The sequence below is a fragment of the Raphanus sativus genome, unplaced genomic scaffold (genome assembly GCF_000801105.2).
Source record: "Raphanus sativus cultivar WK10039 unplaced genomic scaffold, ASM80110v3 Scaffold0722, whole genome shotgun sequence".
NCBI classification, from domain to species: domain Eukaryota; kingdom Viridiplantae; phylum Streptophyta; class Magnoliopsida; order Brassicales; family Brassicaceae; genus Raphanus; species Raphanus sativus.
The window spans coordinates 1-18,779 of NW_026616038.1; the positions used below are offsets into that span (position 1 = coordinate 1).

The window sequence follows — 18,779 nt, forward strand, 5'->3', positions numbered from 1 at the left end:
ATAAATTAGGTGGGAAGGAAATGACATAATAATGGCAGATTGGGACCCTCGTGAAAAATGCCATAACTAGTCAAAATTCTTATGGACTAGAAAGGGATCCACCATTTGACCAAAAAAAAAAAAAAAAAAAAAAGGGATCCACCATTATCTTGGAAGCTTTTGAGTTTTGACACTATTATCGTTGGTTTTGAAGGGACCAAGCTTTGACCAAAAAAAGAAGGGACCATGCATGTGAATACTTTCGTTAGTCTACTGAAGTTTTGCGTTAGATTTTGCGTATGCTAACAAAGTCTTCTCTCCTCACTATTGTTGTGGTCTGCAGAGAAGAGTTTGTCACGTCGCTTATCCTATGAAGAAGTTGAAATAGAGATCTGACGTTACAGCATAGAGATCAGAAGATTTTTTCAAAACATTTAACATCTCTTTGTAAGGAAAAATGTTCTCTCTTATTTAAGTAGTGATCTAGTATTCCGTTTACACTTCTTTAATGTGTTTTAACTCTTCAAGCCTATATAACTCAACCCAAATGTCAAACAATATGTGTATAATGGAATTGACCATTCACAAGAAAACTGCTTGTATGTTTTAAATATGACTTAGGCCTCAGCATATTTATTCGAACCCAAAAATCCAAACGGAACCGATCTGAAAATACACGTTCAGATCCGGATATGGGTTCATGCTAAAATATATATTGGATCTTTTTTCTTTAGACCCCGGGTCTCGATTAGGATCCATGTCCTACCCGAGACTCGATTGGGTACCCGATATTAGGTGTATAGCTGGTTATTTTGGTAAATTTTTGGATATTTGTTACAGTATTGGGTTCAGACTTTTGAGTATAGTTTCGGATATTGGGTAAAATTTTAGATTTTCAAAAATGTAATTCGAGTATTGGATTTCCAGGTCAGATTTTGATAAATTTTCGGGTATTTTCAGATATTTTGAATATTTCTTGGGCATTTTTGGTTATTCGGTTTTTCGTGTTTTCGAGTATTTTTCATGTTTAGGTCCAATTCGCGTACTCTGGACCCTTTTCAGGTTCTAAATATCCAAATCAATCCGAACCCGAGATATATCCAAAAATTACGGATATTTGTCGGTATTAAAAATATAGATCTGAACTGACTTGGTAGTGTCAGATATAATTTTGTGAGTTTTATAGGCTTGGACCGGTCGAATAAACCTGATGTAATAATCTGAGGTGGTAGATTTCATTAAGCGGGGGCTTTTCACCCAAAGGGTAGTCTCATGGCTTCTGTTTCTGTGTGTTTTAAGGGACTTGTAATTATATGAAAGATGTGAACAAATTTGGAGAAAAGTGTGTATAAAAATTATATGAAAATATTTGATATACTCGTCAGAAATTATGGGATTGTGGTTTCTTTTAACTGATGCATGTTCAATGTTGTGTAAACCGCATGTAAAGTATGTATTATTATGGCTGTGAATGTTAACCGCGGGACAAATGTGTCGCATGGCGGGAGGAAAAAGTTGATCACCATTCAACCAATTGTATTGCAATTGCTTTTGATAAATACAATAATAAATAAATTGTAAACGAAGAAGTGCGGGTTAAAGAATACCTTGGAACCCCCACCCCCCCCCCCCCCCCCCCTCCCGAGGCAGGGTGGAACATGTGATAACATTGGAGTGAAGTTCGACAAAAACAGTGGCTTAGTGGGAGGAGGTCGGGTTCTCAGGAACGAAAGAGGAGTTGTGCTGTGTCACAGTAGACGTGTCTTCTCAGGCTGTAAATCGAGAGAAGATGCAAGGTATGTGGTGGTAATGTGGGCTATGGAGAGCATGCGCAGTCAACGCCAGACCAAAGTTATCTTTGCAGGGGAATGTGGAGATTTATTTGGGGATACATTAAGACCTGAAGCCTGGCCATCCTTCCAATTCCAAAGTACGGCCATGCGTGATGAATTAAAGGGGATTGCGGAGTGGAAGCTTAGGGTGGTTTCTAGAGAAACAAACAGAGGTGCTTTTTCATTACTCAAAGTGTCACTAATCTTGGATTGGTGAATTCGTATGTCGCTAGGGGTCACCCTGAGTGGTTATTCGAACTCTTTGTCAATGAAAGTTGTTGTGGTCACTCAAGCTGAGGTTCCCCAAGTGCATAAGGGTCCTACTACAAGATCAGGTTCAGCAAGGTTAAGGAATGGGTTCACCAAGGCGGTTCAAGAACTGATTGATCAAGGTCTCAAACAGCTACTGATTCAAGAGATGTCTGGTTTGAAGATTGAAGACCCGACCGGCTCCATAGAAGTTCAAGATCAGCCCGGTCCGATTCAGTTCTCTTCCATCGTCCATAACCGAACCGGCCTCATCCTCTCCACATTCAACCTTGGTTCAGAATCAATCTCCAATCCAACCAACCAATTTGCTTCCGATTCAGAGATATAGCCGACCACCAAAGTAAGTAGTATGTGTTGTACTCTTTTTTCTTCATCGGGTTTTGTCCCACTGGGTTTTCCCGATAAGGTTTTAATGAGGCAACAAGCAAGCATACTATGAGCTTTGGTTTAGGCATCTCAATTAGCATCCGGTTTACTGTTTTGATTTAATTTTATTTTGGTTTAGACTTTGGGCATTTGTCAGCCTTTTCCTTTTGTTTGAGAGTTGGCCCTTTGTTTAGGCCCATTTTTATCTTTGAGAGTTCAACAAGGGAGACTATATAATCCTTGTATTTGGCATTTTTGCCTTCAGTTTTCATGAAAGTTTTTAGTTTGCAAGAGCAAATAAACCCTAAGTCTTTCTAGTTGTGAGAAACACTTGAGAGCAGCCAGGATCTTATCAAGCCTTCATCACCAAGCTTGTGGCGATTCATCACTCCATCACCACCCATCGATTTGTCTTGAGAGAGACTTCAGTCCAGCAAGCAAATCCCACATCTATCCATCTCCATCCACTGTTCTTGTTGAGAGAGACTTCAGTCCAGCAACTTGAATCCATCCTCCATCTCTCTATCCTTATTCTTGATTTTTATTTCATTTTGTTTCTGTTTGCATATCATTTATTCTGCATCTGAAAATCCCATAAAAATCATATCTGTTTTGTTCTTAGTTTTCTTATTAGTTTACCTTCTGTTCTTCATTTTAAATCATAAGAAAACTTATAAAAATCTCTTCTTGTTTCAGGTACAAAACCAGCACCATCCCTTCTCTTACCATCCAGCCGCCCACTCTCTCTCTCTAGATCAACCATCTGGCCAGTTTGGGTTCTTGCCCACAACATTTTGGTATCAGAGCTTAAGGCTCCTAAAAGCTTTGGTTGTTTCTATTCCCTTTTTGCTTGTTCACCATCATATTATTGTCATCATTTTTTTTATTGCATCAAAAGTCAAAAAAAAAAATTGTTGCATTGTGTTCTTGGTGTTCTTGATGTTCATCATTGTTCTTATTGCATTTTGGTAGATCTTTGTTGTGCATCCAATCTGTTTTACAACTTGTTTTTGCTCTTGGTCGATTTTTACCTTCCATTTTTGGAGGTTGAATTGATTATTTGCATTAATTTGTTTTGTAATTGCATCAATCATCTAGATTAATTGGTTTTGCATTCATTTTGATTGTCATTGCATTTATTCTGATTGCTTGCATTCATTTTGGAAATCCAATCATCATTTATAAAAAAAAAAAAATCTTTCAATCATCTTTTTTTTTTTTATTTGCATTTAGTTTCTCAATCTTTTTCCATTTTTAAACTTTGTCAAGTTTAATTCTTTCTTTCAAACTTAAAAAAAAAAAAGATTTCAACTTTCCTTTCTTTAAAAATGTCGAATTTAATTTTCAAATCAAAAAAAAAAAAATCTTTCATCATTTGCATTTATTTGATTTTTATTTTGCATTTGAAGTTTCATCTTTCTTTTTTTTTATTAAGTCATTCTCTCTTTCTTTCTTCTTTCTTTGCCATTTCCCTTTGCACTTGATCTCCTTTTCTTTCTTACTTTTCAGGAGATATGGGAGACTTAAACGGTGCAACTGAGATCAACGCCCAGCTCCAAGCCTTGCAGGCCGGCCAAGCTCAGCTCGTTGAAACCCTTAACGCCTTGACGGCTCAAATGAATCTCATGGGTCAGGGAAACCAGAACCAACCCAATGGCCATCCAGCCGCAAGAAGGTTCGGTCCCTATCTCAACCAGCCGCAGTCCGAGTCGGAGGAAGATGAGTCTGAAGAGGAGCCACCAGATCGTGGAGGCGCTAATCAAGCCGCTCGAGGTGGGAGACGTGGTAGAGATGTGAGTCCTTACCAAAGGCGGGATGGAAGCCCTGACCGGAGGAGAGACCGAGACCGGAACGATGATGCGGCCTTCCAAAGAGGCAAGGACATCAAGCTGAAGCCACCCACGTTCGCGGGAAAGGTCGATCCGGACGCTTACATCACATGGGAGAAACGCATGGAGTATATCTTTGAGTACTACAAGTACTCCGAGGCAAAGAAGATAGCTCTAGCCGCCGCCCAGCTTACTGATAATGCTTTATCTTGGTGGGATCGAGATGTTGCTAAGACCGGTCCAGTATGGAGAGCTCAAAACTGGATTGAGATGCGAACCAAACTCCGAGCGAGGTACATTCCATCACATTATCCTAGAGATTTACTAAAACGTTTTCGTAAGTTGTCTCAGGGAACTAAGTCCGTGGAGGAGTACTTTGAAGAGTTTGAGGCTCTAAGAAACCGTTTGGAAGTGGACGAGTCTGAGGCGTCCATGATGTCTCAGTTCTTGGAGGGACTGAACGATCGGATTGCACGGAAGGTGGAGCGCCAGCCGTATGAAGACTTCAACGACCTTTTGCACTATGCCGTCCAGGCTGAGAGCCATATCAAGAGGAAGAATGCGGCCACTAGCCGAAGCAAACCTGCGTGGTCTCAACCAGGTTCCAAAGGTGCTGAAAGAAACAAATCCATAGAAGTGGAGAACCGGTTCAAGAAGAACCAAGCTGACACCACTAAAGCCGGATCATCTGACCAAGGTAAGGGTCAAGTTCAAAATCAGAGAACCCGTGACATTACTTGTTTTAAGTGTCAGGGAAAGGGACATTACGCTAGGGATTGCCCAAACAAGCGTGTGATGGTCCTTAAGGCCGATAGTGAGTACGAGTCGCAGGACGAGGCCGAGTTGGACATGGTTGAATCTGGTGACGAGATTGTAGACTATGCTGACACTGGAGAGTTACTTGTGACCAGACGATCCCTCAGTGCCCTCTTTGATCCTGAAACCGTACAAAGAGAAAACATCTTTCACACAAGATGTACCGTGGAACAAAAGGTATGTAGCCTAATCATTGATGGTGGTTCTTGTACTAATGTGGCTAGCAAGTATCTTGTTGATAAGCTAGGTTTGGTCAAGACGCCCCATCCTAGACCATATAGGCTCAAGTGGCTTAATGATGAGACCGAGCTTAAAATAGCCGAACAAGTTGTTGTGCCTTTTAGTATTGGTAAGTACCACGACCAGGTGAAGTGTGATGTAGTCCCCATGCAAGCCGGACATATTCTCTTAGGGAGGCCGTGGCAGTTTGACAAAGAGACCATCCATCATGGCCGGACCAACATCTACAGCTTCAACCACAACAACAAGAAGCATAGCCTAGCACCACTTAGTCCACAAGATGTTCATGATATGCAAAAGGCAATGGACCAATCCAGCAAGGTAAGTAAGACTAACCTTTATATTACTTCTGGTCAAGTGCTTAAATCTTTACATCAAGAGACGCAGGTGCTACTAATGATCTTTAAGGAAGGTTGTTTTGCAGGTTTTGAGGTCCAAGACGTACCAGCTGAGGTGCAAGTCCTTATGGACCAGTACAAGGACGTCTTCCCTGAGGATATACCAGCCGGACTACCCCCCATCCGCGGAATAGAACATCAGATTGACTTTGTACCAGGCGCGCCCTTACCAAACCGAGCTGCGTACCGAGTTAATCCCGAGGAGGCCAAGGAGTTGGAGAGGCAGGTCCAAGACCTTATGGACAAGGGCTACATTCGTGAGAGCCTCAGCCCATGCGCGGTTCCGGTCCTGCTAGTGCCTAAGAAAGATGGCACATGGCGCATGTGTGTGGACTGCCGAGCCATCAACAACATAACCATCAAATATCGGTACCCTATTCCTAGACTTGATGATATGTTGGATGAACTAAGTGGTTCTACTGTGTTTTCTAAGATTGACCTTAGGAGTGGATACCACCAAGTTCGAATGAAGGAAGGTGATGAGTGGAAAACCGCCTTCAAAACGAAACAAGGTTTGTATGAGTGGCTTGTGATGCCATTTGGCCTTACCAACGCCCCTAGCACTTTCATGAGGCTCATGAACGAGGTTCTAAGGCCTTTCATCAGTAAGTTTGTGGTTGTTTACTTTGATGATATTTTGATTTACAGTCAGTGCTTATCGGATCACCTTGACCATTTAGAACAGGTGCTAAAGGCTTTGCGGCAAGAAGGGCTTTATGCCAATCTCAAGAAGTGTGTATTCTGTACTGACCAGTTAGTGTTCTTAGGCTTTGTTGTGAGTTCACAGGGACTGAAGGTCGATGAGGAGAAGATAAAGGCGATACAAGATTGGCCCACCCCGACCACGATTGGACATGTCCGCAGTTTCCATGGTCTGGCCAGTTTTTATCGACGGTTTGTCAGGGATTTCAGCACCATTGCTGCTCCCATGACATCAGTGATCAAGAAGAATGTATCCTTTACTTGGGGACCTGCCCAAGAAGAGTCTTTTAATCAACTTAAATATAGTTTGACTCATGCACCAGTCCTTACTCTGCCTAACTTCGATAAAACTTTTGAGATTGAGTGTGATGCATCAGGTACGGGCATAGGAGCTGTGCTTACTCAAGGTGGCCGACCTGTGGCTTTCTTCAGTGAGAAATTGAGTGGAGCTGCCCTCAACTATCCTACCTATGACAAAGAGCTCTATGCTCTCGTGAGGTCCCTCGAAACTTGGCAACATTATCTTTTGTCTAAGGAGTTTGTTATTCATACAGATCATGAGACCCTTAAACACTTGAGAGGCCAAACCACACTCAAGAAGAGGCATGCTAGGTGGTTAGAATTCGTGGAGACATTTCCCTATGTCATCAAGTACAAGAAGGGAAAGGACAACGTAGTGGCCGACGCCCTCTCTAGACGCCACACTCTCATCACTACCATGGAGGCTAAGATTTTGGGTTTTGAACATATTAAACTTGCTTATGCTACTGACCCTGATTTTTCAGAACTCTATGCTAGTACCACCAGAGGTGTTGTAGGTCCATTCTACCAGCATGATGGGTTCCTATTCAAGGAAAAGAGGCTTTGCATTCCTCAAGGGACCATGCGAGATCTACTAACCCGGGAAGCACATAGTGGCGGCATGATGGGACACTTTGGCCGGACCAAGACCTTAGATGTTCTCACTGAACACTTCTACTGGCCGAGAATGAGACGCTATGTCGAGAACCTTTGCGCCAAATGCACTGTCTGCATAAAGACTAAGTCTCGATCTCATCCCTATGGTTTACATATGCCTTTACCTATTCCTAACGCACCTTGGGTGGACATCTCTATGGACTTTGTTCTGGGCTTGCCCAAGATAGAAAACAAAGATTCCATTTTTGTTGTTGTAGACAGGTTCTCCAAGATGGCACACTTCATACCTTGTGACAAGTCCAATGATGCTAGCCAAACCGCCAACTTGTTCTTCAAGGAAGTGGTACGCTTACATGGAGTGCCCAGAACCATTGTGTCCGACCGTGACACCAAGTTCCTTAGCCATTTCTGGCGGACACTTTGGAAGAAACTTGGTACTAAACTTCTTTTCTCCACCACTTGCCACCCACAAACAGATGGTCAAACCGAGGTAGTAAACCGTACTCTCTCAACTGTTGAGAGCTACGGTGGGTAAGAATTTGAGGAATTGGTTAAGTTGCTTGCCTTTTATTGAATTTGCTTATAACCATGCCAAGCATTCTATTACTAACCAATCCCCTTTTGAGGTTGTCTATGGCTTTAACCCAGAGATTCCGTTGGACTTCAAGCCATTGCCACCAGACATGCAAGTTAGTCAAAGTGGTGTGGACAGGGCTGAATTCGTCAAGAGCATGCACCAGCAGGTTCAGAAGACACTTGAGACTAAGGCTGAGAGGAACCGGGTCAAGCTCAACAAAAATCGCAAGGAGGTTCTTTTCAAGCCGGGTGACTGGGTATGGCTTCACATGCGACCAGAACGGTTCCCTGCAGAAAGGAAGTCCAAGCTGGCGCCTAGGGGAGATGGTCCTTTCCGAGTGTTGGAGAAGATCAACGACAATGCTTACAAGCTAGAGCTTCCAGGAGAGTTCAAGGTTTCCCCAACTTTCAATGTTGCTGATTTAGCTCCTTATCTTGAAGATGAAGACGAAGTTCTGAGGACAGAACCTACTCAAGGGGGAGGGGATGTTGTGGTCACTCAAGCTGAGGTTCCCCAAGTGCATAAGGGTCCTACTACAAGATCAGGTTCAGCAAGGTTAAGGAATGGGTTCACCAAGGCGGTTCAAGAACTGATTGATCAAGGTCTCAAACAGCTACTGATTCAAGAGATGTCTGGTTTGAAGATTGAAGACCCGACCGGCTCCATAGAAGTTCAAGATCAGCCCGGTCCGATTCAGTTCTCTTCCATCGTCCATAACCGAACCGGCCTCATCCTCTCCACATTCAACCTTGGTTCAGAATCAATCTCCAATCCAACCAACCAATTTGCTTCTGGTTCAGAGATATAGCCGACCACCAAAGTAAGTAGTATGTGTTGTACTCTTTTTCTTTCATCGGGTTTTGTCCCACTGGGTTTTCCCGATAAGGTTTTAATGAGGCAACAAGCAAGCATACTATGAGCTTTGGTTTAGGCATCTCAATTAGCATCCGGTTTACTGTTTTGATTTAATTTTATTTTGGTTTAGACTTTGGGCATTTGTCAGCCTTTTCCTTTTGTTTGAGAGTTGGCCCTTTGTTTAGGTCCATTTTTATCTTTGAGAGTTCAACAAGGGAGACTATATAACTCCTTGTATTTGGCGATTTTTGCCTTCAGTTTTCATGAAAGTTTTTAGTTTGCAAGAGCAAATAAACCCTAAGTCTTTCTAGTTGTGAGAAACACTTGAGAGCAGCCAGGATCTTATCAAGCCTTCATCACCAAGCTTTTGGCGATTCATCACTCCATCACCACCCATCGATTTGTCTTGAGAGAGACTTCAGTCCAGCAAGCAAATCCCACATCTATCCATCTCCATCCACTGTTCTTGTTGAGAGAGACTTCAGTCCAGCAACTTGAATCCATCCTCCATCTCTCTATCCTTATTCTTGATTTTTATTTCATTTTGTTTCTGTTTGCATATCATTTATTCTGCATCTGAAAATCCCATAAAAATCATATCTGTTTCTGTTCTTAGTTTTCTTATTAGTTTACCTTATGTTCTTCATTTTTTAAATCCATAAGAAAACTTATAAAAATCTCTTCTTGTTTCAGGTACAAAACCAGCACCATCCCTTCTCTTACCATCCAGCCGCCCACTCTCTCTCTCTAGATCAACCATCTGGCCAGTTTGGGTTCTTGCCCACAACAAAAGTAGGAACCTCTGAAGAGTTATCTCTGATGGTAGAGTCTACAGGCTTGGTTTCTAGTAACGTGTGTGTCACGTATTCCATGCCTTGTGGTAGACTCTGTTTTTCTGTTTTTTTGGAGGACCTGCTCTGTGTTGTTTGAGTAGGGGGAGTGGATGTTGTAAAGGGGGATTTGATCTGTGTGGTGTTAGGACCACGGTTTATTTAATGAAAATTACCTTGACGGAAAAAAAAATACCTTGGAACGCATTTTGAAATGCATATGCATGATTTTAGGTGTGGTTTGCATAAAATAAGATGTGTTTTCAAAGCAAATATATCTTATGTTTTACTCTTTTTTTTCAAATAATAATTACCTACAATATTTTTTATACTATACTACTAAATTTTTGTTATACTACAGCATACGAGGCCATTGTAAAAAAAATGCATATTTATTTTTATTATTTTTTGGTGTGAAAAGACAAAATCTATATTAAACCCTTAATATTTATCTATATAATATGCAAAAAAAAATATTTTAACTGTGTATTATCTAGTTAACAAAATCAAAAATGTAGTTAGAGGTATATTATCATATAAAACTTTGCTTTTATTATTTTTAATTTTAAAAAAAGTCAAAATACATATTCAACTATTACTATTTATTTATATAATATTCAGAATTTTTTTTCAAGAATATATTATTTAGTTAATTAGGTTTTCAGTTTGGTTCCGGTTTGGTTCTTTTGATTCTTCGGTTCTAGAGGTTTATGATCTATTTGAGTAGTAAGAAATTTTGGTTTTGGTTTAGTTCAGTTAGTTTGGTTTTTGGTTAAGTTCAGATAAAAAAATAGGAACCGGCTTATATCTGAGTCATCCGAGGTCATTTCAGATCCTGCTCGGTTCCAGTTTTTCCGTTAATTTGGATTGAAGAATGAAAAAAACAAGTTTTCCTCATAAAATATCAGATTTTTTGGAGTTCGATAAAAATTTAAATAGTTCAGATTATTCAAAATATTCTGGATAAAAAGTATTCTACTAATTCAAATTTTAGGTATTTGGACTTATAAATAATATATTCACATTATTACATTATTTTATTTTTCCGCACTTTTTAGTTTATAATCACTATTTTATCCATTACTTTGGTCACCATTCACATATTGTTTTGAACCGTTTTTTAGACAAACTACACTTGTCCTTTAACATAAATTATAGTTAAACTGCACCGCACTATCCTAATCGCAGACCCATCCCTTGCATAAGGCTTCTGAAGCATATGCTTTAGGCCACATTTTAGTAGACATTTTAATGCAGTGGTTTCTTGTTCGCTAATACCTGTAAAATACGAGAATTGAACTTACATTATGGTGAACTTTAAAAGCCATACATATCATTTGTTTAATTTTCTGCCAGATGACATCTAATATACTGTTTACTTAACAACATGAATCTTTTGTTGACAAAAAATAATATGATTCTCTTGAATTTTTTTTCGTTCTTAATAATTTAATGTACAATATGTTCTATTTATTTAAATTAGATTCTTATCTTATTTATTTTGTAGCTTCATATTAGTTTTATCTTTGAAAAATTATTTTCATATTAAATGATCTTTAATACAAATCAACTATATGAATAAAATAAATATAATATATAATCATTTGATAATAAAAATATGAGGCTACATTATGTTAACATGCTTTAAACCATCAAATTAATAGGGACGGCACTGCCTAATCGCTTGTCCCGCACCGTTCAAACTGGTGTTGAGCCTATATATGATCTATCAAATTAAAACATGTATTCTAATTAATGGTTGGCCAATGTTATACCAATCACTAAAATACATATCTTAATTTTTGATCTATATGTGTTCTACTTCTTTTTACATTCTACGTATTATATATATTTAATTATTTTTCTTTATCTGCGGACTTTAAAATCAACATGTATTTAGTGTTTATAAAATATTAATCAATCTTGTATCCAAGCGGTTTTCATGAAAATGCATTACAAAACCATTCACGTTTGAAGTTTGATCAAGCTATTCCCGATTAGAAGATCTTACCATGGAGAACATAAAAAGATATTACTTAACTGTGGATATAATTTTTCAAAATAATAATTTACTAATATTTTGGTTTCTTAAATTTTCCCTTATATATTTTTTTTTAAAAAATGGGAGATATCTCCATGAAAGTGATGTTATATGCTTATTAGCAGATAACTGTTAACAAGTTGAACAATGCATACGCACTATTAGGCCTGGGCACGGATCGGATATTCGGGTTTTTGAAGGTATTTGTGATTTGCTTCGAATGTTACGGATATCTGATTTTTCGATTTGCTTTGCTTCGGAAAAATACGGATATTCGGAAAAACGGATATCCGGAAAATAAATAGATATTTGCGGATATTCGCGGATACTTACGGATCTCTCATTTGTTTTGATTAATACAAATAATCTTAAAAATTTGATACAAATTTGTTTTGTAAAATATATTTTTTGCATGATATAAAAGATAAAAATTAAAAAAAGCAATGAATCTTCATATTTTGTAAATTTTTAAACTTAGTTAAAATTATAATAACACAAAACTTAAAAAAAAATTATAATTATCGTAAATATTTTCTCTTCCTTTTATGTAATACTTTTATATAAGTAATAATATGAATAGAATCTATCAAATAATATATTAGAATAATAATTATATAATTTTATACATTTAAAACTTTAAATATAATCAAAATATACATGTATTTATATATTGACGGATCGGATCGGATATTCGCTTCCCAAAATTTTAATATTTGTGATTTGCTTCGATTTTGACGGATATTGAATTTTAGTATTTGCTTTGCTTCGAAAGCTTACGGATATTCGGAATTTTCGAATCGAATAGCAACGGATAACGAATCGAATCAAATTTAACGGATAAAATGCCCAGCCCTACGCACTATAGTGACCGACTCTCTATAAATGATCGAATTAGATACTTCCACGTATCACTTTGAGGATCGCACTAGACATTAGGAAAGAGGATATAGTAAACGAACGAATAAGCTACTTCCACGTAATGGTCAACATCTGACGTGGCATTATAAGCATGCGAGAAAGAAATCAATTTCGCCACGAATCTCCCGCTTCTGTCGCTTTTCCTTTGCATTTTTAGTTTTTGTCTATTATTAATGAGTGAGGAGAAGTTGAGAAACGCTGTTTGCGTTGGAACCAAACAGCAGTAGCGATCTTGAACTCCATCACCTCTGATAATGGCTAACGCAGTTAGATTCTTCGAGCTCAACACTGGCGCTAAGATCCCGTCGGTGGGTTTGGGAACATGGCAAGCCTCTCCTGGTCTTGTCGGTGATGCCGTCGCCGCAGCTGTTAAGGTTCATCTTTCTTTACCAAAAAAAACAATTAAGAATCTAAGCAGATGGACAACAAAAATACGACGAACCATGAATCTTAGTTGTGTATACAAATTTTAATGTTTCATGATAACAAATATGAAAATCTGTTCAAGTTAATTTCTGAGATCTCTTAATACTTCTTTTTATGATTAAAAAAGATCTCTTGTTGTTCACCAAAAAGAGAAAGAAGAAATATCTCTGTTATAATTGGATTTTTTTGTTTGCTTTATGCTTCTTGAGTTTAGTTCTTTTTGTTGTTGTAAGTTACTGTAGTAAAACTAAAGTTATTAAATCCTGATTTTGGTGCAGATCGGATATCGTCATATTGATTGCGCTCAGATCTACGGCAATGAAAAAGAGGTAAAACGAAACATGCATATGTGTTTTGATTTATTTTTTTACCAAAATAAAACAAAATTTCTGGCAATGTGCTTTTATTTAGCCAAACTAAATCTATGTATATTCTTCGTGTATCTTGTGATTCTTGATTGATCTTTACATTTGTAGATCAAATATTTACAGCTTTTTCTTTTTACTCTTATTATTGTTGATGTCGAGAATAATGACAAACATGTATGTTTCTATGTGTCAATGATCTGCTTTATTTGTTTAATTTAAAATTTCTTAAAAACTGTGTTGGCTTCCTTTGCAGATTGGGGCAGTTTTTAAAAAATTGTTTGAAGACAATGTAGTGAAACGCGAAGAGTTGTTCATCACTTCCAAGCTCTGGTATTGTGTTTAAAATGGATATTCTCTAATTAATAAGTGAAGTATTAATCTTTGCATTATTCTCATATTGTGTATAATCAAATCAAGGTGTACTGATCATGACCCTCAAGATGTGCCAGAGGCACTGAAAAGAACTCTACAGGATCTGCAGCTTGACTATGTCGATCTCTATTTGGTAAGCATGCATCATTTCAATGACTAACATACATATTGTTGAAACTTATTTATATTTTTGCTTAGACCTAATATGTATAGCATTCTCATGAGGACCGATTGTTCATAAGAGGAAAATTATTGTGTAACAAATTTCATTATGATCTTGTTTTTAGATACACTGGCCTGTACGGATGAAGAAAGGTTCTGTTGGAGCTAAGCCCGATAACCTTATGCCTGTAGATATTTCTAGCACATGGAAAGCGATGGAAGCACTCTTTGACTCGGGCAAGGCACGAGCCATAGGAGTAAGCAACTTCTCCACCAAGAAGCTAGCTACTCTCTTAGAGTTAGCTCGTGTTCCTCCTGCCGTTAATCAGGTCGAATGTCATCCTTCTTGGCAACAGACTAAGCTGCGAGAGTTCTGCAAATCCAAAGGAGTTCACCTCACCGTAATCATCACCCATCTCTCTGTTTTTCGAATAAATTTACACCATACATTATATAATTTTTGAATATTTTTGCAGGCATACTCTCCATTGGGTTCTCCAGGAACAACGTGGCTCAAGAGCGATGTTTTGAAGAACCCTATACTGAATACTGTTGCTGAAAAACTCGGAAAGTCTCCAGCGCAAGTCGCGCTTCGCTGGGGACTACAAATGGGTAACAGTGTTCTTCCTAAAAGCACCAATGAAGGAAGAATCAGAGAGAACTTTGAGATTTTCGACTGGTCGATACCTGATGACTTGTTTGCCAAGTTTTCAGAGATTGAACAGATACGGCTACTACTCCACTTAGTTCTTTATATTTTCATTGGCTTGATCTAGAAGTAAGAATTTTGGATTTTTGGATTAAATGCAGGCTAGGTTATTGAATGCTTCCTTCTTCGTTCATGATACGCTGAGCCCCTATAAGTCTCTTGAAGAATTATGGGATGGTGAGATATGATACTTCAAAGGATCTATTTGTTTTATCAATAATATGGAGGCTTCTATGTCTTTCGAACTTCTCAGTTTATTCATGAATGTTATGTCACTCAAATAATTTACTTTCATATTTGTGTTATTTTGAATTTTAATTTAAAGCTTATGAAGCCAATTATGCATTCCTAATATATTTTAATCATCTTAAATAGAATGTGATGTTTCATATGGCGGTGAACATACCAATCAAACCCCTACTTTCACATTGTACTACAGCTACATTGTCTAAACGATAACCTGAATGTGTCAGTGTGTCGCTGTACTGAAACTTTGAGATATAGTACTATATTCTCACATCGAAAAAATAAGAATCATAACATCGATTACATTTAGAATCATTAATAACGGATTTTGAAGATGGGGAACTTAAATATCTTATTCTTTACAATCATATGCATGCTAACAAAAAAAAGGGATTCCTTTTAGAATTCTTAGTTTTTCAAATATGATTTTCTAGTTAGACTAACTTTCTTATAAAACCATAATCTAGTATATCTACATCAATGCCACAAAGCAATTTGCAATCATGCGATTATGTGAAACGGAGACATATAGCCTTGATGCATACATATATGCATGTAGTCAAAAACAAGTTTTTTAGAAAGAACCATAAGCCATCAACGCAGACCATAAGATAAAAAAATTGTAACAAAACGAGACATTTTATATAGTTTTTAGGAATTTTCCCATATGTTCTCTTCAAAAGGAATGCCAGTAGGACTGTCTAATAATGGCTAACGCTATCAAAGTCTTTGAGTAATAATAGTGTACGTCTAATAATGGCTAGGTTTTCAAGTAAAGGGTGGAAATGAATGAGAAGTTATGATACTAATTAACGTTATTATTCACTTTCAGTAATTGAAGTAAAAGTCAATGTTAAAACTAAAATTTCAAATAATTCGGCTAGTTTTGTGAAATTGGGGAGAATTTAGAGCAAAGAGTTGATCAGTCGAAAACGTTTTCTAATAAAACCATGTTTAATAGAGTACCTCATTAGAAAACACTAGGTAAAGAATCCATGCGATATCGCATGAAAGCTCATTTTATATAAAAAGATAAGCCAGATTTTATAAAAGAAATTTCTTTATAAAATTTGTTTACAATTGCTATCAACTAAATATATGTATTACAAAAGTATCCTGATTATAATTTTAATTTTTATCGATAATAGTAAAAATATATATTTTGTTATACATATTTGGTTGTAAAAAAATTACATGTCCATACTAAATAACATATATGTATTATTATCTGTTTAGTTAAATTATTTTGAGATTTTGAATACAACAGGGTATTTGAAATTAATTTAAACACACATTTTAATCTAATCAGTTATTAAATTAGTAAGGTAACTTATACAACAAGTTAGATATTTATGATTTGTTTGAAACCACGTAAGATGTATGTAGTCGAAAACATAACTATATTTTAGTTTTAGGGAGATCTTATTTTTTAACATATTTTTTTGCATATCATAAACATATTTTCTTTTTTATTATTATTTGTACCTTCTATAGAAAAAATCTTTCCAAAGAATTACATGCTTACAAATTAAGAAGCAAGTATTGGTATAATATATACAAATTGTAAGAATATTCAATTGTTTGCCTCTCCCCAATATCATCACGGAAGCATCATGGACTTGAAATGTCAATGATAGTATAATGATTTTATATGGTTAATATTCATCGGATTCAATTATTTTAAAAGAAATAAGAATAAGATCCTTCAAATTTTTATATTTGTCTATGGATTCATTTTCCTTGATAAAATCTTCAATTTTGAATATAATTTAATTTAAAAAATTTATACTTCAACTCCAATTTCTCCAAATTCATAATTTTTTTCTTCATTTTTATTATTTTTTTATATTTACAAGTAGCAAGATTTATGTCTTATTCAGATGGCATCAAATTGTACAAGATATATTAGAATAGATTATTATATACTCCCTCCGTTTCACAATAGATGAAGTTTTAGGAAGTTTTGATGTTTCAAAATAGATGATGTTTTCATCTTTTAATGTGACTTTTTACTTTATCAAAAACTGTGTGACCAATGATATTCTATAATGTCTTTTGTAATTGGTTAATAGTTTTAAATTTATATTTTAATCATACTTTTTAAAATAAAAAATAAGTTTCTTAATAATTGTGCATAGCCTAAAACTTCAAATATTTTGAAACAGGGGGAGTACTATTTAGTTAGGAACAAACAATGTGTTGAAAAAGAATGACCTTCTTCCATTGCCCTTTTCATATTTTTCCATCATTTTTTTATCTATCCCAAAATATATTAAAATAAATAAATAAGATTTTCTATTTTTACTCACAAACAACCATCACTGTATCTACCGACCGAATTAGTGACCATCGAGTTTAATTATTTCAAACATATAGGAAATGAATATCAGTTGATTTACTATATATGAAAGTAAAAATAACCGTATAGCATATTAGCAAGAAAACGTTTTTTAACGGTTGGGAATAGTTTATGTAGTAGAGGTTGGTAGCCCCCAGAAAAATCATCCAATGTTGAATTACCATAATTTTAAAATTATAGGGTAATATGTTTACCATAAACAGGCAATGATGATGAATTCATACATAAATAAATATTTAAATTTATATAGATAGAATATTAAATTGTAAGTAGTATAACCTTCTTTGTTGGAAAATAGTAGGATATTGAATCTTTGATCATGCGTGTTTGAAAAAATGGATCTTTGATCATGCAGATAAGTATTAGACACTCTTGGTATTTTTGAATGCAAATTACTAACTTGGACGATTAATCTCTTCCACTGGTGAATAAAGTTTATAACTTGACGTTTGCCCATATAATAAAAAATAAATACAAATTGTCCTTGAAAAGAATGAGATTTAATACCAAGTGTGTACAACACACTATATATATAGAATGAACCGACATAAGCAACATACACAACTTTTCATATCAATCTTCAGAACTATTAGAAGCATTTTTTGGTGTTGAATATTTAATATTTAACTGTTGCATCTTTTCACAATTCAGTTAAGTCAGTTCTTTAACTGTTTTAAATTTTTTTAAATATATATAGTCACATTTTTTTCAAATTTTTAGATAGTTATTTTAAAAAGATATCTTTACAATATAATTTGAAAAGACACAAACTTTCAATTTAAATGTAATTCACACCTTTTGGAATTAATCAGGATTAATTATTTTAAAAAGATACATTTACAATATAGTTTGAATAGACACAACCTTTCAACTTAAATGAAATTCACACCTTTTGGAATTAATCAGAATTTTTATTATTAGCAGATGAGATCAGATTAGTAGTCATGACTCATGAGTGACAAAATATCCCCAAACTAAAATGTATATAATATGTCTTGTACTGTTCAAATTGCGCATATAAGACAAGAAATACAACAATTACGGGTCCAAAAAGATAACTAGAGCTACTTTTTAGAAAAGGAAAAAGATAACTAGAATTGAACACGGAAGTGATATCCTTAAACTAGTATTCAAATTTCGTTTTGTTTTATTTCCAAAATTAATTTTATCATTTGTTTTATTCCAAAAATGTAGATATATAAATAAAGAAAAATAAATCCAAAAAGTTATTCATGGATATCTACTTTTTTCATACGGATGAAACCAGTTAAAATGCCTAAGTGAAAAGTGAATGGAACGTGTCATAAAGACATTTAAGCCCAAAATTTATAAGTTTTATTTAATTATAGAATTTAAATAAACAAACCAGTTACTTTCTTTAATAGATAAATAAATATGTCAAAAATCAAAACGTTGAAAATGAATAATGCCTTTTCGTATCTGAAAAAAAAGAAAATAGTAACTAAAATCAGCTTAAGTTTCAAAAAAAAAACTAAAAATCAGCTCACCAAACATCGATTACGAATTACGGCCGCCCAAATAAATGTGTGAACAAGAAAACGTGTG

The 18,779-nt window shown here is 35.8% G+C and overlaps 1 protein-coding gene across 1 annotated transcript; it reads left to right on the plus strand.

The window, feature by feature from the left end:
- Positions 1–12,709: 12,709 nt before the first annotated feature.
- On the plus strand, positions 12,710–14,953 carry LOC108837036 (NADPH-dependent aldo-keto reductase, chloroplastic). The gene is made up of 7 exons (XM_056997615.1): positions 12,710–12,945; positions 13,276–13,326; positions 13,619–13,695; positions 13,783–13,870; positions 14,025–14,300; positions 14,376–14,621; positions 14,707–14,953. The coding sequence occupies exons 1-7, from the start codon at positions 12,826–12,828 to the stop codon at positions 14,794–14,796; spliced, it is 948 nt and encodes a 315-aa protein (XP_056853595.1). The 5' UTR covers positions 12,710–12,825; the 3' UTR covers positions 14,797–14,953.
- Positions 14,954–18,779: the final 3,826 nt, after the last annotated feature.

Bases quoted from the DNA above. Each gene is read 5' to 3' on its own strand.
- LOC108837036 (XM_056997615.1), top strand. From the start codon at position 12,826: ATGGCTAACGCAGTTAGATTCTTCGAGCTCAACACTGGCGCTAAGATC. The intron at 13,327-13,618 runs GTAAAACGAAAC...CTTCCTTTGCAG, and splicing joins TCTACGGCAATGAAAAAGAG to ATTGGGGCAGTTTTTAAAAA. The intron at 14,622-14,706 runs CAGATACGGCTA...TTGGATTAAATG, and splicing joins CCAAGTTTTCAGAGATTGAA to CAGGCTAGGTTATTGAATGC.